This window comes from Oncorhynchus mykiss, chromosome 17, assembly GCF_057628025.1.
Source record: "Oncorhynchus mykiss isolate SJ-2025 chromosome 17, ASM5762802v1, whole genome shotgun sequence".
NCBI lineage: Eukaryota > Metazoa > Chordata > Actinopteri > Salmoniformes > Salmonidae > Oncorhynchus > Oncorhynchus mykiss.
The window spans coordinates 75,887,501-75,914,687 of NC_143038.1; the positions used below are offsets into that span (position 1 = coordinate 75,887,501).

General features: G+C 44.7%; 1 protein-coding gene and 1 long non-coding RNA gene across 5 annotated transcripts in view; both read left to right on the plus strand.

The window, feature by feature from the left end:
• Window positions 1–11,601, plus strand: part of LOC110519238 (transcription cofactor vestigial-like protein 4) — a 95,325-nt gene extending 83,724 nt beyond the window's left edge. For 2 of the 4 annotated variants that reach the window (XM_036950958.2, XM_036950957.2), the window contains one exon: window positions 1,425–11,601. In XM_036950958.2, the coding sequence (XP_036806853.1) occupies window positions 1,425–1,675 (251 nt within the window). In that variant the 3' untranslated portion in view covers window positions 1,676–11,601. The remainder of the gene's footprint in view (window positions 1–1,424) is intronic. The other 2 variants (XR_016487669.1, XR_016487668.1) reach the window with 2 other exon arrangements.
• LOC149976510 (uncharacterized) overlaps window positions 1–27,187 on the plus strand; it is a 989,396-nt gene that overhangs the window by 154,202 nt on the left and 808,007 nt on the right. The window lies entirely within an intron of this gene.

Genomic DNA, 27,187 nt, shown 5'->3' on the forward strand with positions numbered 1-27,187 from the left:
ACATAAGTGTCCTAGATTTGGTGTAAGGTTAAAAGTAGTACACCCCAGACGTAAATCTGTCTGATGTTAGAGCCCCGCCTGTCTAGATGTTAGAGCCCCGCCTGTCTAGATGTTAGAGCCCCGCCTGTCTAGATGTTAGAGCCCCGCCTGTCTAGATGTTAGAGCCCCGCCTGTCTAGATGTTAGAGCCCCGCCTGTCTAGATGTTAGAGCCCCGCCTGTCTGGATGTTAGAGCCCCGCCTGTCTAGATGTTAGAGCCCCGCCTGTCTAGATGTTAGAGCCCCGCCTGTCTGGATGTTAGAGCCCCGCCTGTATAGATGTTAGAGCCCCACCTGTCTGGATGTTAGAGCCCCACCTGTCTGGATGTTAGAGCCCCGCCTGTCAAGATGTTAGAGCCCCGCCTGTCTAGATGTTAGAGCCCCTCCTGTCTGGATGTTAGAGCCCCGCCCGCCTGTCTAGATGTTAGAGCCCCGCCTGTCTAGATGTTAGAGCCCCGCCTGTCTGGATGTTAGAGCCCCGCCTGTATAGATGTTAGAGCCCCGCCTGTCTGGATGTTAGAGCCCCACCTGTCTGGATGTTAGAGCCCCGCCTGTCAAGATGTTAGAGCCCCGCCTGTCTGGATGTTAGAGCCCCGCCTGTCTGGATGTTAGAGCCCTGCCTGTCTGGATGTTAGAGCCCCACCTGTCTGGATGTTAGAGCCCCGCCTGTCTAGATGTTAGAGCCCCGCCTGTCTAGATGTTAGAGCCCCTCCTGTCTGGATGTTAGAGCCCCGTCCGCCTGTCTGGATGTTAGAGCCCCGCCTGTCTAGATGTTAGAGCCCCGCCTGTCTAGATGTTAGAGCCCCGCCTGTCTGGATGTTAGAGCCCCACCTGTCTGGATGTTAGAGCCCCGCCTGTCAAGATGTTAGAGCCCCGCCTGTCAAGATGTTAGAGCCCCGCCTGTCTGGATGTTAGAGCCCCGCCTGTCTGGATGTTAGAGCCCTGCCTGTCTGGATGTTAGAGCCCCGCCTGTCTAGATGTTAGAGCCCCGCCTGTCTAGATGTTAGAGCCCCTCCTGTCTGGATGTTAGAGCCCCGTCCGCCTGTCTAGATGTTAGAGCCCCGCCTGTCTAGATGTTAGAGCCCCGCCTGTCTGGGGTTAGAGCCCCGCCTGTCTAGATGTTAGAGCCCCACCTGTCTGGATGTTAGAGCCCCGCCTGTCAAGATGTTAGAGCCCCGCCTGTCTGGATGTTAGAGCCCCGCCTGTCTGGATGTTAGAGCCCCGCCTGTCTGGATGTTAGAGCCCCGCCTGTCTAGATGTTAGAGCCCCACCTGTCTAGATGTTAGAGCCCCGCCTGTCTGGGGTTAGAGCCCCGCCTGTCTGGATATTAGAGCCCCGCCTGTCTAGATGTTAGAGTTATAGCCCTGTCCTTTCTTTTCTCTTCCAGCCAACTCTGCGTGTGTTGACCCGGTGATCGAGGAGCATTTCCGTCGCAGCCTGGGGAGGAACTACAAGCAGCCGGAACCCGTCACTAACTCTGTGTCCATCACCGGCTCTGTGGACGACCATTTCACCAAGGCCTTAGGAGAAACCTGGCTGCAGATCAAAGCCAAAGGAAGCTCCTCCTCCTCCTCCCCTGACTCCTCCCCCAACAGTCACATGGTCAACCACAGCCACTCTCCATCCATTGTGTCCTGATGGGAGGGGCTTAGAGCCAGCTAAAACCCGCCCCCCTGCCCCATCCCTTATTCACTGTAACACCACAGGTTAAACCGCCCTGCTGGAGATTTACTGGCTAGACAGGGTGTATTCATTTAGCTCCAGCCCTGTTGTACTAACACCTGATTCATCTAATCAAGGTCCCGATGAACAGCTGATGTAGAAGAATCAGTCATATTCATGAGGTCACCAAACTTGTTTTAATTTTGTGTTGCAAAATATTTAGTTATAGTGTGCACTAACAAATACGACCCAGGTGTGTTTCAGCGCAGGGCTGGAGGAAAACCCTGCGCGTCCAATGTCTCTCCTTCCAGGAAGAGGGTTGGCCTTGTTCCCTGGTGTAAGACTACCCTGCATGATGTAACCCCGTAGAGAGCTGTGCCTGTAGCTAGGGAAATAGCCATGTATATAACCATGGAGTAAGGGAAGCATTTTCTTTTCTCTACGCTTTTGTCCTTTATTTAGTTTTGAATTTACTTTTTATGTTGAAGTAGGTTTTGCGTACTTCTTTCTGCTTGTGTTATTGGACGCCTGAGATTTTTAAAAGAAAAGCTGAGTGGGAAACGGTTTGTTTCTGTGTACAATGAGATGTATGGATTCAAAATGGAGACGCATCCCAACCAACCACATGCCTTCGTTACCAAAGAGAACTCTGATGCAAATCTGTTACCTCTTTTTAAAAGAAAGAAAATACATTTTATTTCCCCATCCTTCTTTCTCTCTGTTCTGTAAAGTATAGTTTTCTCCCTCACCCCTCCACCCCTACTTTCCTCTCCCCTACTTTAATCTCCCCCTTTCCTCTCCCCTACCCCCCTTATAGCTCTTCTGTCTCTCTCTCTCTCTCTCCGGCACTGTGGTGTGGCAGGTAGATTAAATCTCTCTCTGCAGCACTGTGGTGTGGTAGGTAGATTATGTCTCTCTGCGGCACGGTGGTGTGGTAGGTAGATTATGTCTCTCTCTGCAGCACTGTGGTGTGGTAGGTAGATTATATCTCTCTCTGTGGCACTGTGGTGTGGTAGGTAGATTATGTCTCTCTCTGCAGCACTGTGGTGTGGTAGGTAGATTATATCTCTCTCTCTGCAGCACTGTGGTGTGGTAGGTAGATTATATCTCCTCTCTGCGACACTGTGGTGTGGTAGGTAGATTATATCTCCTCTCTGCGACACTGTGGTGTGGTAGGTAGATTATATCTCCTCTCTCTGCAGCACTGTGGTGTGGTAGGTAGATTATGTCTCTCTCTGCAGCACTGTGGTGTGGTAGGTAGATTATATCTCCTCTCTCTGCAGCACTGTGGTGTGGTAGGTAGATTATGTCTCTCTCTGCAGCACTATGGTGTGGTAGGTAGATTATATCTCTCTCTGCGACACTGTGGTGTGGTAGGTAGATTATATCTCTCTCTGCAGCACTGTGGTGTGGTAGGTAGATTATGTCTCTCTCTGCGACACTGTGGTGTGGTAGGTAGATTATATCTCTCTCTGCAGCACTGTGGTGTGGTAGGTAGATTATGTCTCTCTCTGCAGCACTGTGGTGTGGTAGGTAGATTATGTCTCTCTCTGCGGCACTGTGGTGTGGTAGGTAGATTATGTCTCTCTCTGTGGCACTGTGGTGTGGTAGGTAGATTATGTCTCTATCTGTAGCACTGTGGTGTGGTAGGTAGATTATGTCTCTCTCTGCGGCACTGTGGTGTGGTAGGTAGATTATGTCTCTATCTGTAGCACTGTGGTGTGGTAGGTAGATTATGTCTCTCTCTGCGGCACTGTGGTGTGGTAGGTAGATTATGTCTCTATCTGCAGCACTGTGGTGTGGTAGGTAGATTATGTCTCTCTCTGTGGCGGTGTGGTAGGTAGATTATGTCTCTCTCTGCAGCACTGTGGTGTGGTAGGTAGATTATGTCTCTCTCTGTGGCACTGTGGTGTGGTAGGTAGATTATGTCTCTCTCTGCGACACTGTGGTGTGGTAGGTAGATTATATCTCCTCTCTCTGCAGCACTGTGGTGTGGTAGGTAGATTATGTCTCTCTCTGTGGCACTGTGGTGTGGTAGGTAGATTATATCTCCTCTCTCTGCAGCACTGTGGTGTGGTAGGTAGATTATATCTCTCTCTGCAGCACTGTGGTGTGGTAGGTAGATTATGTCTCTCTCTGCAGCACTGTGGTGTGGTAGGTAGATTGTATCTCCTCTCTGCAGCACTCTGGTGTGGTAGGTAGATTATATCTCCTCTCTCTGCAGCACTGTGGTGTGGTAGGTAGATTATATCTCTCTCTGCAGCACTGTGGTGTGGTAGGTAGATTATATCTCCTCTCTCTGCAGCACTGTGGTGTGGTAGGTAGATTATGTCTCTCTCTGCGACACTGTGGTGTGGTAGGTAGATTATGTCTCTGCAGCGCTGTGGTGTGGTAGGTAGATTATATCTCCTCTCTCTGCAGCACTGTGGTGTGGTAGGTAGATTATGTCTCTCTCTGCAGCACTGTGGTGTGGTAGGTAGATTATGTCTCTCTCTGCAGCACTGTGGTGTGGTAGGTAGATTATATCTCCTCTCTCTGCAGCACTGTGGTGTGGTAGGTAGATTATATCTCCTCTCTCTGCAGCACTGTGGTGTGGTAGGTAGATTATGTCTCTCTCTGCGACACTGTGGTGTGGTAGGTAGATTATGTCTCTCTCTGCAGCACTGTGGTGTAGTAGGTAGATTATGTCTCTCTCTGCAGCACTGTGGTGTGGTAGGTAGATTATGTCTCTCTCTGCAGCACTGTGGTGTGGTAGGTAGATTATGTCTCTGCAGCACTGTGGTGTGGTAGGTAGATTATATCTCCTCTCTCTCCGGCACTGTGGTGTGGTAGGTAGATTATGTCTCTCTCTCCGGCACTGTGGTGTGGTAGGTAGATTTTGTCTCTCTCTGCAGCACTGTGGTGTGGTAGGTAGATTATGTCTCTCTCTGCAGCACTGTGGTGTGGTAGGTAGATTATGTCTCTCTCTGCAGCACTGTGGTGTGGTAGGTAGATTATGTCTCTCTCTGCAGCACTGTGGTGTAGTAGGTAGATTATGTCTCTCTCTGCAGCACTGTGGTGTGGTAGGTAGATTATGTCTCTCTCTGCAGCACTGTGGTGTGGTAGGTAGATTATGTCTCTCTCTGCGGCACTGTGGTGTGATAGGTAGATTATATCTCCTCTCTCTGCAGCACTGTGGTGTGGTAGGTAGATTATATCTCCTCTCTCTGCAGCACTGTGGTGTAGTAGGTAGATTATATCTTCTCTCTCTGCAGCACTGTGGTGTGGTAGGTAGATTATGTCTCTCTCTGCAGCACTGTGGTGTAGTAGGTAGATTATGTCTCTCTCTGCAGCACTGTGGTGTGGTAGGTAGATTATGTGTCTCTCTGCAGCACTGTGGTGTAGTAGGTAGATTATGTCTCTCTCTGCAGCACTGTGGTGTGGTAGGTAGATTATGTCTCTCTCTGCAGCACTGTGGTGTGGTAGGTAGATTATATCTCCTCTCTCTGCAGCACTGTGGTGTGGTAGGTAGATTATATCTCCTCTCTCTGCAGCACTGTGGTGTGGTAGGTAGATTATGTCTCTGTGGCACTGTGGTGTGGTAGGTAGATTATGTCTCTCTCTGTGGCACTGTGGTGTGGTAGGTAGATTATGTCTCTCTCTGCAGCACTGTGGTGTGGTAGGTAGATTATATCTCCTCTCTCTGCAGCACTGTGGTGTGGTAGGTAGATTATATCTCCTCTCTCTGCAGCACTGTGGTGTGGTAGGTAGATTATATCTCCTCTCTCTGCAGCACTGTGGTGTGGTAGGTAGATTATTTCTCTCTCTGCAGCACTGTGGTGTGGTAGGTAGATTATATCTCCTCTCTCTGCAGCACTGTGGTGTGGTAGGTAGATTATATCTCCTCTCTCTGCAGCACTGTGGTGTGGTAGGTAGATTATATCTCCTCTCTCTGCAGCACTGTGGTGTGGTAGGTAGATTATGTCTCTCTGGTTTGATTGGTCAAGTAAAAGTAGTGCTTACAGAATAAGGTGCATATTTTGTTTTTAAATAGCTGGTATCTATTCATGTTTATTAGACATTTCAATCTTATTACAAGTTACATTGTTTTTGTTTTATATATTTGTTTTCTGCAATAACAACAACCGTTGTAGCTGCATTTACTGCTGGTCCAGTTAGACTCCATGTTAATATGTAGTTTTCTTCAGTAAAATCCATGTTAATATGTAGTATTCTTCAGTTCTCTCTGGTAGCAACCAGCTAGCGACACAGAGGACAGCCTCCGGACAGGCCTTCTGTACTCTTCTATATGATCAGTTTGGATTCTAATCTATAACAATAATATGTTTTCCGCAACGTTAACGTAATCGTTCTATAGCGTTATTGATAATCCCTGGATGCTACTGCGTTTTTTTGGGGTTTTGGCATGACTGAAAATAGCATTAACGCAACAAACCAGCCGGCGAGATCGACCCAGAGTCGACCTTTTATGATAACCTTTTTTTTTCTTCATTTCGTGTTTTCCATGTCGTCGTTGTTTCTACTTCTCTGATGAACAACTGTGGGTGTGTAGCGGTATGCATCTTATGAGCACAAGATGTTGAAAATAAGTCTTTCAAACTATTTTGCTCACTGGGTAGATAGGCAGCTGCAGCTTGTGAAACAAACTTGTTTTACTAACTCCTGTACCAAGGCAGCAGACATTCCTTCCTATAGGGAACCTAGGACAGGCGTTGCATTCGTATCAGTATTAGTATAGCTACTAACTTAGTAACAGAAAGGTGGTGATTTAGTGTTGCAACATTGCGGAAACTTTCCCTGAAAATTCCTTGATTTTTCCAGGAAATCCTGGTTGGAAAATCCACAAATCTTCCAAGCAACCAGAATTGATAGAACACCTGAGAATTTTGGGGGATGTAACCGTAATGTGCAAATCTAGTGGTGAAGGTGACAGAACATGGTTAAAGCTCTAGGGTTGATGAAGCACTGTCTATACAGCTCCTATATGCCCTTACATTCCATCATCCCAAGTCAAATCTATAGTTCCTGTAACTACATCCAAGGCTACACGTCCTACATGAAACCCTATTCCCAATGTAAAGCGGCACACTTTGTCTGGCCACAATTAGTGCATAAGGATTAGGGATGTCATTAGGGACGGAGCCTAAACCACATTCTCTCAGAGCTGATCCAGCTGAACCTAAACCATATTCTCTCAGAGCCCGGATCCAGTTGAACCTAAACCACATTCTCTCAGAGACCGGATCCAGCTGAACCTAAACCACATTCTCTCAGAGACCGGATCCAGTTGAACCTAAACCATATTTTCTCAGAGACCGGATCCAGCTGAACCTAAACCATATTCTCTCAGAGACCGGATCCAGCTGAACCTAAACCATATTCTCTCAGAGACCGGATCCAGCTGAACCTAAACCACATTCTCTCAGAGACCGGATCCAGCTGAACCTAAACCACATTCTCTCAGAGACCGGATCCAGTTGAACCTAAATCATATTCTCTCAGAGACCGGATCCAGCTGAACCTAAACCATATTCTCTCAGAGACCGGATCCAGCTGAACCTAAACCATATTCTCTCAGAGACCGGATCCAGTTGAACCTAAACCATATTCTCTCAGAGACCGGATCCAGTTGAACCTAAACCATATTCTCTCAGAGACCGGATCCAGTTGAACCTAAACCATATTCTCTCAGAGACCGGATCCAGTTGAACCTAAACCATATTCTCTCAGAGACCGGATCCAGCTGAACCTAAACCACATTCTCTCAGAGACCGGATCCAGTTGAACCTAAACCATATTCTCTCAGAGACCGGATCCAGCTGAACCTAAACCATATTCTCTCAGAGACCGGATCCAGCTGAACCTAAACCACATTCTCTCAGAGACCGGATCCAGCTGAACCTAAACCATATTCTCTCAGAGACCGGATCCAGCTGAACCTAAACCATATTCTCTCAGAGCTGATCCAGCTGAACCTAAACCACATTATCTCAGAGGCCTGATCCAGCTGAACCTAAACCATATTCTCTCAGAGCTGATCCAGTTGATCCTAAACCATATTCTCTCAGAGCTGATCCAGCTGAACCTAAACCATATTCTCTCAGAGCTGATCCAGCTGAACCTAAACCATATTCTCTCAGAGCTGATCCAGCTGAACCTAAACCATATTCTCTCAGAGCTGATCCAGCTGAACCTAAACCATATTCTCTCAGAGCTGATCCAGCTGAACCTAAACCATATTATCTCAGAGACCGGATCCAGCTGAACCTAAACCACATTCTCTCAGAGACCGGATCCAGCTGAACCTAAACCATATTCTCTCAGAGACCGGATCCAGTTGAACCTAAACCATATTCTCTCAGAGACCGGATCCAGTTGAACCTAAACCATATTCTCTCAGAGACCGGATCCAGTTGAACCTAAACCATATTCTCTCAGAGACCGGATCCAGTTGAACCTAAACCATATTCTCTCAGAGACCGGATCCAGCTGAACCTAAACCACATTCTCTCAGAGACCGGATCCAGCTGAACCTAAACCATATTCTCTCAGAGACCGGATCCAGCTGAACCTAAACCATATTCTCTCAGAGCTGATCCAGCTGAACCTAAACCACATTATCTCAGAGGCCTGATCCAGCTGAACCTAAACCATATTCTCTCAGAGCTGATCCAGTTGATCCTAAACCATATTCTCTCAGAGCTGATCCAGCTGAACCTAAACCATATTCTCTCAGAGCTGATCCAGCTGAACCTAAACCATATTCTCTCAGAGCTGATCCAGCTGAACCTAAACCATATTCTCTCAGAGCTGATCCAGCTGAACCTAAACCACATTCTCTCAGAGACCGGATCCAGCTGAACCTAAACCACATTCTCTCAGAGACCGGATCCAGTTGAACCTAAACCATATTCTCTCAGAGCTGATCCAGCTGAACCTAAACCATATTCTCTCAGAGCTGATCCTAAACCATATTCTCTCAGAGCTGATCCAGCTGAACCTAAACCATATTCTCTCAGAGACCGGATCCAGCTGAACCTAAACCATATTCTCTCAGAGCTGATCCAGCTGAACCTAAACCATATTATCTCAGAGACCGGATCCAGCTGAACCTAAACCATATTCTCTCAGAGCTGATCCAGCTGAACCTAAACCACATTCTCTCAGAGACCGGATCCAGCTGAACCTAAACCATATTCTCTCAGAGCTGATCCAGCTGAACCTAAACCATATTCTCTCAGAGCTGATCCAGCTGAACCTAAACCACATTCTCTCAGAGACCGGATCCAGCTGAACCTAAACCATATTCTCTCAGAGCTGATCCAGCTGAACCTAAACCATATTCTCTCAGAGCTGATCCAGCTGAACCTAAACCACATTCTCTCAGAGACCGGATCCAGCTGAACCTAAACCATATTCTCTCAGAGCTGATCCAGCTGAACCTAAACCATATTCTCTCAGAGCTGATCCAGCTGAACCTAAACCATATTCTCTCAGAGCTGATCCAGCTGAACCTAAACCACATTCTCTCAGAGACCGGATCCAGCTGAACCTAAACCATATTCTCTCAGAGCTGATCCAGCTGAACCTAAACCATATTCTCTCAGAGACCGGATCCAGCTGAACCTAAACCATATTATCTCAGAGCTGATCCAGCTGCTAGTCAGTTGATGTTATTATTATTGACTTTAATCTGAGTTCAGATTTAAACAAAAACTAATGTATAGTCAAAGATGACTGGTTGATTTTCACTTTGTACTTTCGGTAAATGTTATGAGAGAACTAAAACGTTGATAATGTCCTTTAAAATAATTGTCATTTATAATGTGCATGAACAGAAAGGGAAGGGGCGTAGTGTCAAGAGGTCATTTCATTATAAAAACGTGTCACTACCACAGCACTAGGGTCGCACATTTCTGGTGACCTGGGAATTATCATTTTTTTGGAGGCTCTTACTCGTTCTGCTATGGCAACACAATGCCCTGCACGCTGTAGGAAAATCACTTAATAAAAAAACAACTTTTTTTATATATAGTTAATTATGAGACCATCATTACGCTGTGCGTAACGATTGTACAGAGAAAATTGTAGGTATTTTTTGAGGATCAATTTGTTTAATGACATGTAGCTATTTAATTTTCCCCCTTTTTTTTGTTTGTGTATGAAATAAATGTTTGAAAAAGTTGATCTTTTTTTTTTTGTTTTTAGAGTTGTTCTTTTAAAAGGTTAAAGTGCAGGAACACAGTAATAATATAAACACTGCGTTGATGATAGCCACTTGTGTATTATGACGCATAATGTGTATAATGCTGAATCAAGGCTACTCATCAGACACTCTACAAAAGGTATATCCCAAATGACAGTCTATTCCCTTTATAGTACACTACCAGAGGACAAAAGTAGTGCACTAAATAGGGAATAGGGGGGGGGGTCATTCGGGATGATGATTTTTTATTTTGAGACAATGGAACAAAAGATCTTTGTCGTCCATCTTGTTTGTGAGATCCGAACACTACTGTATTAGTCATGTTATTTAATGGTAGATCACAGGAAGACTGGCTGTGTGCTTCCAAATCAACAGCTGTGTCCTAAGTAGCACCCTTCTCTCAAAAGTAGTGCACTATATAGGGAATATACCGTTGAAGTCAAAAGTTTACATACACCTTAGCCAAATATATTTAAACTCAGTTTTTCCACAATTTCTGAAATTGAATCCTAGTAAAAAATTCCACGGTCAGTTAAGTCTTATGTCTTGAGATGTTGCTTCAATATATCCACATAATTTTCCTTCCTCATGATGCCATCTATTTTGTGAAGTGCACCAGTCCCTCCTGCAGCAAAGCACCCCCACAACATGACGCTGCCACCCCCGTGCTTCACGGTTGGGATGGTGTTCTTCGGCTTGCAAGACTCCCCCTTTTTCCTCCAAACATAACAATGGTCATTATGGCCAAACAGTTATATTTTTGTTTCATCAGACCAGAGGACATTTCTCCAAAAAGTACCATCTTTGTCCCCATGTGCAGTTGCAAACCGTAGTCTGGCTTTTTTATGGCGGTTTAGGAGCAGTGGCTTCTTCCTTGCTGAGCGGCCTTTCAGGTTATGTCGATATAGGACTCGTTTTACTGTGGATATAGATACTTTTGTACCTGTTTCCTCCAGCAACTTTACAATGTCCTTTGCTGTTGTTCTGGGATTGATTTGCACTTCTCGCACCAAAGTACATAAAAACACATTCTGAGGTCTTGGTTGATTTCTTTTGATTTTCCCATGATGTCAAGCGAAGAGGCACTGAGTTTGAAGGTAGGCCTTGAAATACATCCACATGTACACCTCCAATTGACTCAAATTATGTCAATTAGCCTATCAGAAGCTTCTAAAGCCATGACATCATTTTCTAGAATTTTCCAATCTGTTTAAAGGCACAGTCAACTTAGTGAATGTAAACGTCTGACCCACTGGAATTGTGATACAGTGAATTATAAGTGAGATAATCTAAAACAGATAGTTGGAAAAATTACTTGTGTCATGCACACACTAGATGTCCTAACCAACCTGCCAAAACTAATTTGTTAACAAGACATTTGTGTAGTGGTTAAAAAATTAGTTTGAATGACTCCAACCTAAGTGTATGTTAACTTCTGACTTCAACTGTATTCCCTGACAAAGGTAATGCATTATGGGAATCGGGTCCCACTGACACACACAACTTTCAAGCTGCATCAACATTGTAAAACTTAGTACTATGTAGTAGTACTGTAGTACTATGTAGTACTATGTATTGTACTCTCCAAACTGTAAAATCTTTATTAAACCTTAATTTTGTGACCTTGTTTCTCCAATTGAAAAAATTTTTGTACTTAAGTAGCCTCAATGAACAATAAAGTGCTCTTAAACGGCAAGTCTCAGTCTGGTCACTGTTATTATCAATAATTTATTTATCTTCTTTCTACGTTATTATTATTATTATTATTATCTGAGTTTTATTTCGTTTTATTATTATACACTACCATTCAAACGTTTGGAAATGTCCTTGTTTTTGAAAGAAAAGCACATTTTTTTTGTCCATTTAAAATAACATCAAATTGATCAGAAATACAGTGTAGACATTGTTAATGTTGTAAATGACTATTTTAGCTGGAAACAGCAGATTTTTAAGGGAATTTCTACATAGGCGTACAGAGGCCCAATGAATGAAGGCTATTCCATGCGAGAAATTGCCAAGAAACTGAAGATCTCGTACAACGCTGTGTAATACTCCCTTCACAGAACAGCGCAAACGGTCTCTAACCAGAATAGAAAGAGGAGTGGGAGGCCCAACTGAGCAAGAGGACAAGTATAGTAGAGTGTCTAGTATAAGAAACAGGCGCCTCCAAGTCCTCAACTGGCAGCTTCATTAAATAGTACCCGCAAAACACCAGTCTCAACGTCAACAGTGAGGAGGCGACTCTGGGATGCTGGCCTTCTAGGCAGAGTTGTAAGGAAAAAGCCATATCTCAGACTGGCCAATAAAAATAAAATGTTAAGATGGGCAAAAGAACACAGACACTGGACAGAGGAACTCTGCCAAGAAGGCCAGAGTCGCCTCGTCACTGTTGACTTTGAGACGGGTGTTTTTTATGTGTACAATTTCTGAGGTTGTTAACTCTAATGAACTTATCCTCTGCGGTAACTCTGGGTCTTCCTTTCTTGTGGCAGTCCTCATGAGAGCCAGTTTTATCATAGCGTTTTATGATTTTTGCAACTGCACCTGAAGAAACTTTCAAAGTTATTGAAATGTTCTGCATTGACTGACCTTCATGTCTTAAAGTAATGATGGACCATTCATTTCTCTTTGCTTATTTGAGCTGTTCTTGATAAAATATGGACTTGGTCTTTTACCAAATAGGGCTATTTTCTGTATACCACCCCTACCTTGTCACAACACAACTGATTGGCTCAAATGCATTAAGAAGGAAAGAAATTCCACAAATTAATTTTTCAAAAGGCACACCTGTTAATTGAAATGCATTCCAGGTGACTCCCTCGTGAAGCTGGTTGAGAGAATGCCAAGAGTGTGCAAAGCTGTCATCAAGGCAAGGGTGGCTACTTTGAAGAATCTCAAATATAAAATATATTTTGTTTTGTGCGTTCTGAGATGTTCTGCACACCACTGTGTGCTTGGAGAACACCTGCACTTTCCATGACATAGACTGAACAGGTGAATCCAGGTGAAAGCTATGATCCCTTATTGATGTCACTTGTTAAATCCACTTCAGTCAGTGTAGTTGAAGGGGAGGAGATGGGTTAAAGAAGGATTTTTAAGCCTTGAGACGTGGATTGTCTATGTGTGACATTCAGAGGGTGACTGGGCAAAGACAAAATATTTAAGTATGGTAGTACCAGAGTGCCAGGTGCACCGGTTTGTGTCAAGAACTGCAACGCTGTTGGGCTTTTCAGTTTCCTGTGTGTATCAAGAATGGTCCACCTCCCAAAGGACATCCAGCCAAATTGACACGACTCCAATACACAGTTAACATGGGCCAGCATTTGATACCTTGTAGAGTCCGTCCTTTGAAAAATTGAGGCTTTTCTGAGGGCAAAGGGGGGTGCAACTCAATATTAGGAATGTGTTTTAATGTTTTGTACACTCAGTACAAGGTACAGGTCAAATACATTCCCTGCAACTGTAATAATGTAGCTGTGAATCGGGAAGCAACGTTTTAATGAAAATAACAAAACCAAGAACGAGACAATTCCATTAGGCTACAGACCGGTACACAAGAATACAGACCGGTACACAAGAATACAGACCAACTGATGAGTGAACATAAGCACCAGTTGTCAGAGCAGCTCACAGATTACTGCATCTGTACATAGCCAATCTATAATTTAGCCCAAACAACTACCTCTCCCACTACTGTATTTATTTATTTATTTATTTTTGCTCCTTTGCACCCCATTATTTATATCTCTACTTTGCACATTCTTCCAGTGCAAAACTACCATTCCAGTGTTTTATTTGCTATATTGTATTTACTTTGCCACCATGGCCTTTTTGCCTTTACCTCCCTTATCTCACCTCATTTGCTCACATCGTATATAGACTTATTTTTCTACTGTATTATTGACTATATGTTTGTTTTACTCCATGTGTAACTCTGTGTCGTTGTATGTGTCGAACTGCTTTGCTTTATCTTGGCCAGGTCGCAATTGTAAATGAGAACTTGTTCTCAACTTGCCTACCTGGTTAAATAAAGGTGAAATAAAATAAATAAATAAATATAAGAGAGTAAGATATAAAGAGGAGGAAATGATGAAGGTAATGGAGTCCAGGTGTGCGTAATGATGAGTCCAGGTGTGCGTAATGATGAGTCCAGGTGTGCGTAATGATGAGTCCAGGTGTGCGTAATGATGAATGCCAGATGTGCGTAATGATGAGTCCAGGTGTGCGTAATGATGAGTCCAGGTGCGCGTAATGATGAGTCCAGGTGCGCGTAATGATGAGTCCAGGTGCGCGTAATGATGAGTCCAGGTGCGCTTAATGATGAGTCCAGGTGCGCATAATGATGAGTCCAGGTGCGCGTAATGATGAGTCCAGGTGCGCGTAATGATGAGTCCAGGTGCGCGTAATGATGAGTCCAGGTGCGCGTAATGATGAGTCCAGGTGCGCGTAATGATGAGTCCAGGTGTGCGTAATGATGTGTCCAGGTGCGCGTCATGATGAGTCCAGGTGCGCGTAATGATGAACCACAGGACCGATGGTTAGTATTCCGGCCTACGACGGTCTGCAGGAGAAGATGTGACCGTAACATATCCGAAAGGCTGAAATCAATACATTCCCTGTAACGTATCTGATAATCAATACATTCCTTGTAACCTATCTGAAAATCAATACATTCCCTGTAACGTATCTGAAAATCAATACATTCCTTGTAACCTATCTGAAAATCAATACATTCCCTGTAACGTATCTGAAAATCAATACATTCCTTGTAACCTATCTGAAAATCAATACATTCCTTGTAACCTATCTGAAAATCAATACATTCCCTGTAACGTATCTGAAAATCAATACATTCCCTGTAACATATCTGAAAGGATGAAATCAATACATTCCCTGTAACATATCTGAAAATCAATACATTCCTTGTAACCTATCTGAAAATCAATACATTCCCTGTAACCTATCTGAAAATCAATACATTCCCTGTAACCTATCTGAAAATCAATACATTCCCTGTAACGTATCTGAAAATCAATACATTCCCTGTAACATATCTGAAAGGATGAAATCAATACATTCCCTGTAACATATCTGAAAGGATGAAATCAATACATTCCCTGTAACATATCTGAAAGGATGAAATCAATACATTCCCTGTAACATATCTGAAAATCAATACATTCCCTGTAACCTATCTGAAAATCAATACATTCCCTGTAGCCTATCTGAAAATCTATACATTCCCTGTAACATATCTGAAAGGATGAAATCAATACATTCCTTGTAACCTATCTGAAAGGATGAAATCAATACATTCCCTGTAACGTATCTGAAAGGATGAAATCTATACATTCCCTGTAACCTATCTGAAAATCTATACATTCCCTGTAACCTATCTGAAAATCAATACATTCCCTGTAACAAATCTGAAAGGTTAACTGAAAAAGAGCCAATTGAGCCAACGTACAGTGAGCTGGTTCATATCAGGACAATTTAAATAAGTCTGGGAAACAAAAAAAGTATGACTACAAAGACTCATTTTATCATTTCCAATGGTCATCATTAGGCTTGAGCAATATACCTTGAGCAATACCGTCCCAAAAAATACCAATAACTTTTATTTTATTTTATTTTTGAGGAAGGCCTAAAGCTTTGTGTGTTACACCACTCCTTATTACTTTAAGTTAAATATTTTAAAGAGTTTAAGTTAGTAAGTTAGTAGTTTAAGTAAGTTAGTTTAAGTTTAATGTGTCACATAGATCGTTATCTCCAGCTATGTAATGTGGTTTGCTAACTTGCTAGTAGCTAAGTGGTTGATTACAGCAGAGCCAATCGATCATGGATCCAGATCAAATCCCTTCCAGGATCCAGATCAAATCCCTTCCAGGATCCAGATCAAATCCCTTCTAGGATCCAGATCAAATCCCTTCTAGGATCCAGATCAAATCCCTTCTAGGATCCAGATCAAATCCCTTCTAGGATCCAGATCAAATCCCTTCTAGGATCCAGATCAAATCCCTTCCAGGATCCAGATCAAATCCCTTCTAGGATCCAGATCAAATCCCTTCTAGGATCCAGATCAAATCCCTTCCAGGATCCAGATCAAATCCCTTCTAGGATCCAGATCAAATCCCTTCTAGGATCCAGATCAAATCCCTTCTAGGATCCAGATCAAATCCCTTCTAGGATCCAGATCAAATCCCTTCTAGGATCCAGATCAAATCCCTTCCAGGATCCAGATCAAATCCCTTCTAGGATCCAGATCAAATCCCTTCTAGGATCCAGATCAAATCCCTTCTAGGATCCAGATCAAATCCCTTCCAGGATCCAGATCAAATCCCTTCTAGGATCCAGATCAAATCCCTTCTAGGATCCAGATCAAATCCCTTCTAGGATCCAGATCAAATCCCTTCCAGGATCCAGATCAAATCCCTTCTAGGATCTAGATCAAATCCCTTCCAGGATCCAGATCAAATCCCTTCCAGGATCCAGATCAAATCCCTTCCAGGATCCAGATCAAATCCCTTCCAGGATCCAGATCAAATCCCTTCCAGGATCCAGATCAAATCCCTTCCAGGATCCAGATCAAATCCCTTCCAGGATCCAGATCAAATCCCTTCCAGGATCCAGATCAAATCCCTTCCAGGATCCAGATCCCTGTTTTATAGTAGTTTTGTGCTTGCAGTACCAGTCTACCATGTCCTTTTGAGAGAGAACTTAATGAGCTGCGATGTCTGCCCTTGCAAGTACTTTGTTCGCATGTGCTTGTCCAAGTCCAAGGGGGTTTCCTGTATAGTTTTCCTTGTTACAGCAGTGAACTGACTTTAAGTGGTGGGGGGAGGGGGGTTGCATTTTAAATGTTATTAGCCACTATAAAAATTACATCACTGGTAAGATTGTGGTGCAACCTTCTGATGATACCTTCACGTGGGCTCTCTTGTGGTGCAGCGGTCTAAGGCACTACATCTCAGAGCTAGAGGCGTCACTACAGACCCTGGTTCGATTCCGGGCTGTATCACAACCGGCCGTGATCGGGATTCCCAATGGGCGGCGCAGAATTCGCCCAGCGTCGTCCGGGTTAGGGGAGAGTTTGGCTGGGGTAGGTCGTTATTGTCGTCATTGTAAAATCCGAAATTTGTTCTTAACTGACTTGCCTCGTTAAATGAAATAAAATTCTGTTTCATAAAAGTTGGTTCGGAGCTGCCATTCACTACGGCGCCATCTGACCTTTATAAATGTTATCCGTTATTAAAACCCTATCAGTGGCATACATTACAAACACCAACTGGGTTTTTCTAAATAATAATAACCAATTCCCATTCTTAACTGTTCTCTGACCAGAAGACCTACAGTGAAGAGCTTAGAAGAGATGGCTTGTTGGAACGCAGTAGAATCCCTGTGGGACTGTGTTCTGTTCTAGAACTCTGATGATTCCGTCATCCTCCTCCTCATCACTCATGTCCCAGATTTAGAGACAATTAAAAACAAACATCAGATGAACTGCTGATATGGAGGAAGAGAGAGAGGAAGAGGTTGAAGGACAGGTTTGCTTCCACTTCAAAGAGACGCACAGTAATCGCCAAGGTCTATACAGCCCTGTACAAAGAACTAACAGAGGCCTTTGACAGACACCGAGGCACACAGCCGTGGTCTTCCCATAGGACTGCCAGTAAACAACTCTGGAGCATTCTGGCATTCTTCACATTCCCACTTCCTTCAGACGCAATTCACATGCCTCAGAACACTGTATGGAATGTAACACACACACACACACACACACACACACACACACACACACACACACACACACACACACACGGAGACACCTGAAAATGGAAATGTGATTTCAGGGCACTGAACTGCAGCCCAAATTGCACCCTATTCCCTATAAAGTGCATAGCCTATAGTGCACTACTTTCGATGGGCCCTATGTTGGGGATAGGGGGGCATTTGGGACTCATTCAGAGACCATATAAACATTGGTCATAAATAGTGTGTTTGAACAGGATCACGTGAGTCTATGGGTTAAACACATAGAGTTTGGAGTGCCAAGGTCTAGTAGCTTCCAGACCTGGGTTTACATACTGTTTCAAATCATGTACATGTTTATTATTGAGCTTGCATGCTGCAATGTAACTAATAGAAATGTCCCAAAAGTGCAAACCCTGCCTACCTGACACTCCAAGGCAGGCTTGAGAAAATGCTCAATGTACTTAAAAGAGTTCAAATACTATTGGTACCCAGGTCTGGTAACTATATCACCACCGGGAAAAGTGTGTGTGTGTGTGTGTGTGTGGGCGAGTGCGGTAGGTCTAGTAACTAAAGTTAGGCACCACTGGAGAGACTCGAGGCTGTGTGTCTGAGAACCACACAGAAAGCCCTTTTCATCCCTGACTGTGGTTTTAGCATGACGGCTTGTTTTTCAAGAGGGAGTCTGCCAGAGAGAAACTGTAATTATGCACGTTATTATTTTAAATACAGCCTACGTACGGAGTGGGCCTTTTTAAAGAGCGGCCTCCAGAACATCAGAATAAAATAATTGAGATGGGCTTGTAAAATGTGGACATGATTCTCTCAGGAGGGCTGCCACTGTTCTGATAATTGAACTACGAGGAACTCCTATCACTTTTACTTGCTGTAGATTTCTCCTCTGTTTTGATGCTTGCTATAGGGTTCTAATTCTGTTTTGATGCTTGCTATAGGACTCTAATTCTGTTTTGATGCTTGCTATAGGACTCTAATTCTGTTTTGATGCTTGATATAGAACTCTAATTCTGTTTTGATGCTTGCTATAGGACTCTCCTCTGTTTTGATGCTTGCTATAGGACTCTAATTCTGTTTTGATGCTTGCTATAGGACTCTAATTCTGTTTTGATGCTTGATATAGAACTCTAATTCTGTTTTGATGCTTGCTATAGGACTCTCCTCTGTTTTGATGCTTGCTATAGGGTTTTAATTCTGTTTTGATGCTTGCTATAGGACTCTCCTCTGTTTTGATGCTTGCTATAGGACTCTCCTCTGTTTTGATGCTTGCTATAGGACTCTCCTCTGTTTTGATGCTTGCTATAGGACTCTAATTCTGTTTTGATGCTTGCTATAGGACTCTCCTCTGTTTTGATGCTTGCTATAGGACTCTATGTTTTGATGCTTGCTATAGGACTCTAATTATGTTTTGATGCTTGCTATAGGACTCGAATTCTGTTTTGATGCTTGCTATAGGACTCTCCTCTGTTTTGATGCTTGCTATAGGACTCTCCTCTGTTTTGATGCTTGCTATAGGGTTTTAATTCTGTTTTGATGCTTGCTATAGGACTCTCCTCTGTTTTGATGCTTGCTATAGGACTCTCCTCTGTTTTGATGCTTGCTATAGGACTCTAATTCTGTTTTGATGCTTGCTATAGGACTCTCCTCTGTTTTGATGCTTGCTATAGGACTCTGTTTTGATGCTTGCTATAGGACTCTAATTCTGTTTTGATGCTTGCTATAGGACTCAAATTCTGTTTTGATGCTTGCTATAGGACTCTCCTCTGTTTTGATGCTTGCTAAGGGACTCTAATTCTGTTTTGATGCTTGCTATAGGACTCTCCTCTGTTTTGATGCTTGCTATAGGACTCTAATTATGTTTTGATGCTTGCTATAGGACTCTCCTCTGTTTTGATGCTTGCTATAGGACTCTATGTTTTGATGCTTGCTATAGGACTCTAATTCTGTTTTGATGCTTGCTATAGGACTCGAATTCTGTTTTGATGCTTGCTATAGGACTCTCCTCTGTTTTGATGCTTGCTATAGGACTCTAATTCTGTTTTGATGCTTGCTATAGGACTCTAATTCTGTTTTGATGCTTGCTATAGGACTCTCCTCTGTTTTGATGCTTGCTATAGGACTCTAATTATGTTTTGATGCTTGCTATAGGACTCTCCTCTGTTTTGATGCTTGCTATAGGACTCTAATTCTGTTTTGATGCTTGCTATAGGACTCTAATTCTGTTTTGATGCTTGCTATAGGACTCTCCTCTGTTTTGATGCTTGCTATAGGACTCTAATTATGTTTTGATGCTTGCTATAGGACTCTCCTCTGTTTTGATGCTTGCTATAGGACTCTATGTTTTGATGCTTGCTATAGGACTCTAATTCTGTTTTGATGCTTGCTATAGGACTCGAATTCTGTTTTGATGCTTGCTATAGGACTCTCCTCTGTTTTGATGCTTGCTATAGGACTCTAATTCTGTTTTGATGCTTGCTATAGGACTCTAATTCTGTTTTGATGCTTGCTATAGGACTCTCCTCTGTTTTGATGCTTGCTATAGGACTCTAATTATGTTTTGATGCTTGCTATAGGACTCTCCTCTGTTTTGATGCTTGCTATAGGACTCTAATTCTGTTTTGATGCTTGCTATAGGACTCTAATTCTGTTTTGATGCTTGCTATAGGACTCTCCTCTGTTTTGATGCTTGCTATAGGACTCTAATTATGTTTTGATGCTTGCTATAGGACTCTAATTCTGTTTTGATGCTTGCTATAGGAAGAGGTGTAGAGGCAGGTAGCCTAGTGGTTAGAGTGTAGAGGCAGGTAGCCTAGTGGTTAGAGTGTAGAGGCGGTAGGTAGCCTAGTGGTTAGAGTGTAGAGGGGGCAAGTAGCCTAGTGGTTAGAGTATAGAGGCGGCAGGTAGCCTAGTGGTTAGAGTGTAGAGGCGGCTGGCCGCCTGGTGGTTAGAGTGTAGAGGCTGCAGGTAGCCTAGTGGTTAGAGTGTAGAGGCGGCAGGTAGCCTAGTGGTTAGAGTGTAGAGGCGGCAGGAAGCCTAGTGGTTAGAGTGTAGAGGCGGTAGGTAGCCTAGTGGTTAGAATGTAGAGGCGGCAGTTAGCCTAGTGGTTAGAGTGTAGAGGTGATAGGTAGCCTAGTGGTTAGAGTGTAGAGGAGGCAGGTAGCCTAGTGGTTAGAGTGTAGAGGCTGCAGTTAGCCTAGTGGTTAGAGTGTAGAGGCGGCAGGTAGCCTAGTGGTTAGAGTGTAGAGGCGGCAGGTAGCCTAGTGGTTAGAGTGTAGAGGCAGGTAGCCTAGTGGTTAGAGTGTAGAGGCTGCAGGTAGCCTAGTGGTTAGAGTGTAGAGGCGGTAGGTAGCCTAGTGGTTAGAGTGTAGAGGGGGTAGGTAGCCTAGTGGTTAGAGTGTAGAGGCGGTAGGTAGCCTAGTGGTTAGAGTGTAGAGGCGGCAGGTAGCCTAGTGGTTAGAGTGTAGAGGCGGCAGGTAGCCTAGTGGTTAGAGTGTAGGGGCGGCAGGTAGCCTGTCATTCTGCCCCTGAACAAGGCAGTTAACCCACTGGCTGTCGTTGTAAATAAGAATTCGTTATTAACTGACTTGCCTGGTTAAATAGAGATCTGAAATGGGAGATGTTTTCTAGTAACAGAACAGCCCGTGCTCCTGTTGCAGCCCAGGACCGTTCTCTGTATGTATAGAAGTTGCAGTGGCCTGAGGGTATCTTCCTGTTCTAGTGTTTCTATGCCTGAACGTGAATGTGTGAATCATTTTATTGAGGAACAGAACAGCCAGCCCATGTTCCGGTTGTGACCGTTCTCTTTATGTAGTGCCGTCGATACATCACTTTGGTTATGGGCTCTGTAAAATAAGACTTTGGGTTTTAACAAGTACAAAAAAAACAACATTATTTTGCAACAGCATTTTTGTTATTTTACCTTTATTTAACTAGGCAAGTCAGTTAATAAGAACTAATTTTTATTTTCTATGACGGCCTCGGAACGGTGGGTCAACTGCCTTCTTCAGGGGGCAGAACGACAAATTTTTACCTTGTCAAGCTCAAGGATTCAATCCTGCAACCTTCCGGATACTAGTCCAACGCTCTAACCACTAGGCTACGCTGCCACCCGAGAGGGGCGGCTTCACATTAACTGAGCCAGAACAGTCTTGGCATAATTAGATATTGTCCTGCATCCCATAACCGACAGTAACCTTTACCTCAGAGATAGTCTCATTGTGCCAAACCCCTGGGACTCTACACAATGGTAAGAGACTACAAAAAAGGGAGGGAGGGAGGGAGAGAGGGAGAGAGGGAGAGACTGTGAGAGAGAGAGAGAGAGAGAGAGAGAGAGACAGAGAGAGAGCTCCAGTGGGACCTAACAGAGTCCCTTCCTTGTTCCTCTGTTGCTGCTTTATAAACATCAAAAGGGCGAGCGGAAAAGCTTTGAACTGGACCAACTGGAGCTCAGAGCTCGTGTGTAGATTTAATCTCAATAGATCTGTTTTTATTAAGCACTTTACTACATCTCATTCGGACACAAACCAGGTTTCCATCCAACCATTCATGATCTTTAGTGTCTGTAAAAAAATAAATATTATGTGAGAAATGACAGGGGGGAATGACAGGGGGGAATGACAGGGGGGGAATGGCAGGGGGGAATGGCAGGGGGGAAATGACAGGGGGGGAATGGCAGGGGGGAATGGCAGGGGGAAATGACAGGAGGGAGATGTTTATGTACTACCCATCATCTCGAAGGAAACTTCGGAGTCCCGTGATGATGTGGTTTGTGCTCCTCCCACTACGACTCGGAGTCCAGTGATGATGTGGTTTGTGCTCCTCCCACTACGACTCGGAGTCCCGTGATGATGTGGTTTGTGCTCCTCCCACTACGACTCGGAGTCCCGTGATGATGTGGTTTGTGCTCCTCCCACTACGACTCAGAGTTTGGTCGGAAAATTAAAAGTATTCAGACACCTTGACTTTTTCCACATTTTGTTACGTTACAGCCTTAATTTAAAATGTATTAAATTGTTGTTTTTCCTCATTAAGCTACACACAATAAATCATAATGATGACAAAGCATAATGTTAATGTGTTAAAAACAAAAAAAAAACAACACCTAATTTTAATAACTATTCAGACCCTTTGCTATGAGAATCGAAATTGACCTCAGGTGCATCCTGTTTCCATTTATATATATATATATATATATATATATATATTGTTGTTTGTGTCGCACTGCTTTGCTTTATCTTGGCCAGGTTGCACTTGTAAATGAGAACTTGTTCTCAACTGGCCTACCTGGTTAAATCAATATTTTGTTTAAGTCACTGAGAGATCCTAGTCAGTGCCTGCTACCACAGTGTTTTATGAGTTAGCAAACATGGCTTTCATTAGTGAAGTATCTCCAGGTATCACTCCTACCGTTAGAGGGAATCTGTTCACTGGATGGCAGAAAACATTCATTATCAAATCAGAATGCATTGCAGCTCTAAACGTTTGTAACTTTCATATTTCTCTCCAGCTTTCAGAGGTGGATCTACGTCACACACACATAGTTTACAGGCTTTGGTTTTTCCATTTATATTTCAAGGTTGGACTTACAGTATAGCACGTGTAGCTCATTATCACATAGGGCGCATTGATTGGTGTCACCTGGTTAGTCAGTATGTGTTACACCTGTGCTGGTTGCCATCTCGTTAGTGGGAAGGTGTTTCACATGTGCTGGCCCAGGTGATATTTAAGAGTGGCTGGCCCAGGTGATATTTAGGAGTGGCCCAGGTGATATTTAAGAGTGGCTGGCCCAGGTGATATTTAAGAGTGGCTGGCCCAGGTGATATTTAAGAGTGGCTGGCCCAGGTGATATTTAGGAGTGGCTGGCCCAGGTGATGTTTAGGAGTGGCCCAGGTGATATTTAAGAGTGGCCCAGGTGATATTTAAGAGTGGCCCAGTGCCCCAGTTGTCTTGATGCAAAGGGTTAACACCTTTAGTTGTCTCTGCCTAATTGATTTCAAAAAAAAAAAACTATTCTTTATCTGATCTTCCCTGTTTTAATTTTGCTCAAATTCTTGGTTTGTTTCCTGACTTAAAGTTTAGTGTTGCTTTCCATTTTGTTTGTTGAGTGGGAATGTATGATGGGTGTCCCTTAGGTCTTAGTAGTAGCTTTCAGTGGACACTCCCATGAGTGTCTTTCAGAACCCCTCCTAAAACCACACCTGTTTCCTTTTGGTTGTCAGTGACTCTTTGTTAGTTCCCCCTTCTGTTTGAGTGACATTTTTGGTTTTCATGTTGGGGACATCACACACACACACACACACACACACACACACGCACACACACACACACAATTTTGTCCCATTCAAAATCATTTTCTCCCTTACCTTAACCTGAAAACCTAAGTCTAAAACTAACAACAGCTCCTAACTCTAAAACTAACCGTAAGGCAAACTCTAACCTTAACCCTAAACCCCCTAGAAATAACATTTGACCTTGTGGTGACAAACAAAAATGTCTCCAGTTGGTAAAATGTTGGTTTGTTTACTGTAGTAAGGTTTTGTGGGGTTTACGTTTCCCTGTGTTCTAAACCCTGGTCTCAGGAGGGAACAGAGGGAGCTGGGCAGAGCTTAACATAACATGGTGTGTGTGTGTGTGTGTGTGTGTGTGTGTGTGTGTGTGTGTGTGTGTGTGTGTGTGTGTGTGTGTGTGTGTGTGTGTGTGTGTGTGTGTGTGTGTGTGTGTGTGTGTGTGTGTGTGTGTGTGTGTGTACAGAAGAATGGCAAAAAAGGGGCGTGTCCTCTGAAACCATTTCTCCTGAATGAACACAAGACAATATATGCCACTTCCTCAGTGAAGAGAGTATGGCTGCATCCCGGCTCCCAATGATACACCATTTTCCAGAAGTCTACACCTGCACACTCACCATCCCCAAAGCATTGGCTAGAGAAAGTGGTCCACCATTGTTGAATCCACGTGAGAAAGCTTATCAATGCACACTTCGGGAGAACGGTGGAGAACCAGGATGCATAGGAGGCTGTGGGTAGTAGAGAAGGGGTTGGTGAGGGTAGTAGAGAAGGGGTTGGTGAGGGGCTGAGGGAAGTAGAGAAGGGGTTGGTGAGGATACAAGAGAAGGGGTTGGTGAGGGTAGTAGAGAAGGGGTTGGTGAGGGTAGTAGAGAAGGGGTTGGTGAGGGGCTGAGGGTACTAGAGAAGGGGTTGGTGAGGGGCTGAGGGTAGTAGAGAAGGGGTTGGTGAGGGGCTGAGGGTAGTAGAGAAGGGGTTAGTGAGGATAGTAGAGAAGGGGTTGGTGAGGGTAGTAGAGAAGGGGTTGGTGAGGGTAGTAGCGAAGGGGTTGGTGAGGGTAGTAGAGAAGGGGTGGGTGAGGGGCTGAGGGTATTAGAGAAGGGATTGGTGAGGGTAGTAGAGAAGGGGTTGGTGAGGGTAGTAGAGAAGGGGTTGGTGAGGGTAGTAGAGAAGGGGTTGGTGAGGGGCTAAGGGTACTAGAGAAGGGGTTGGTGTGGGGCTGAGGGTAGTAGAGAAGGGGTTGGTGAGGGTAGTAGAGAAGGGGTTGGTGAGGATAGTAGAGAAGGGGTTGGTGAGGGGCTGAGGGTACTAGAGAAGGGGTTGGTGAGGGTACTAGAGAAGGGGTTGGTGAGGGTAGTAGAGAAGGGGTTGGTGAGGGTAGTAGAGAAGGGGTTGGTGAGGGTACTAGAGAAGGGGTTTGTGAGGGGCTGATGGTAGTAGAGAAGGGGTTGGTGAGGGTAGTAGAGAAGGGGTTAGTGAGGGGCTGAGGGTAGTAGAGAAGGGGTTGGTGAGGGAAGTAGAGAAGGGGTTGGTGAGGGGCTGAGGGTACTAGAGAAGGGGTTGGTGAGGGAAGTAGAGAAGGGGTTAGTGAGGGGCTGAGGGTAGTAGAGAAGGGGTTGGTGAGGGTAGTAGAGAAGGGGTTGGTGAGGGGCTGAGGGTAGTAGAGAAGTGGTTGGTGTGGGGCTGAGGGTACTATAGAAAGGGTTGGTGAGGGGCTGAGGGTAGTAGAGAAGGGGTTGGTGAGGGTAGTAGTGAAGGGGTTGGTGAGGGTAGTAGAGAAGGGGTTGGTGAGGGGCTGAGGGTAGTAGAGAAGGGGTTGGTGAGGGTAGTAGAGAAGGGGTTGGTGAGGGTAGTAGAGAAGGGGTTGGTGAGGGTAGTAGAGAAGGGGTTGGTGAGGGTAGTAGAGAAGGGGTTGGTGAGGGGCTGAGGGTAGTAGAGAAGGGGTTGGTGAGGGTAGTAGAAAAGGGGTTGGTGAGGGTAGTAGAGAAGGGGTTGGTGAGGGTAGTAGAGAAGGGGTTGGTGTGGGGCTGAGGGTTGTAGAGAAGGGGTTGCTGAGGGTAGTAGAGAAGTGGGAACAGGGTTAGAGTTGGGGCAGGAACAGGGTTAGAGTTGGGGCAGGAACAGGGTTAGAGTTGGGGCAGGAACAGGGTTAGAGTTGGGGCAGGAACAGGGTTAGAGTTGGGGCAGGAACAGGGTTAGAGTTGGGGCAGGAACAGGGTTAGAGTTGGGGCAAGAACAGGGTTAGAGTTGGGGCAGGAACAGGGTTAGAGTTGGGGCAGGAACAGGGTTAGAGTTGGGGCAAGAACAGGGTTAGAGTTGGGGCAGGAACAGGGGAATTTATAGTGGGAACAGGGTTAGTGTCCCAGCTGAGGTCATGTCCATGCCAGACTATTCAAACAGACCACGACCAGAGGAGAGAAAGGACAAGAGGAAAGGAGAGGAGGAGGGGAGGGGAGGTGAGGAGAGAGAAGGGAAGAGGAAGGAAATGAAGGGAGAGGAGAGGAGGGGAAGGAAGGAAGGGGAGGAGGAGAGAGGAAGGGAGGGGAGGAGGCTAGGAGAGGAGAGAGAGAGAGAATGGGAGAGGAGAGAAGAGGAGGAGGTGGGAGGAGACGAGAAGGGGGCAGTATTTGAGACACACTAGGGGTTTACCCTCTCTGTCAGCAGGGGCTCTGAGCTGTTTAACTGCCTGGCTCTCTCCCTCTCTCTCAGCCTGTCACCACCTCACACAGTCGTACAGTTCCTACAGTACAGTCAGTGTTGTAGTGGAGAGGAAACAAACATTTTTTTAAATGTTGTTTGAGCGTTTAGGCCTCCCCACCTTTTGAGGAAATGCATGGTAAGTATTGGGAGATTCACTTTGGTCACCACAAATGGCGATCAGCATTTTCCCACCTATTTTCTTTAGCACTACATGAACAACACTGGCTAACGACCAACCAGGACGGCTATCTGTACTTTAGCTACAGTGCCTTCCCTGGGTCCTACTAATTACCCAAAACAAACCCGATACCCAGAACCACCCCAAACTAGCCTCAACATCCCCAAACAACCCCAATCAACTCAAAACAACTCCACAGAGTATCTCACTCCCTCTCTCTCCCTCCTCCCTCCCTCTCTCTCCCTCCTCCTCCTTCCCTCTCTCTCTCTCTCCCTTTCTCTCCCTCCTCCCTCCCTATCTCTCCCTCTTCCCTCTCTCTCCCTCCTCCCCCCTCTCTCTCCCTCCTCCCCCTCTCTATC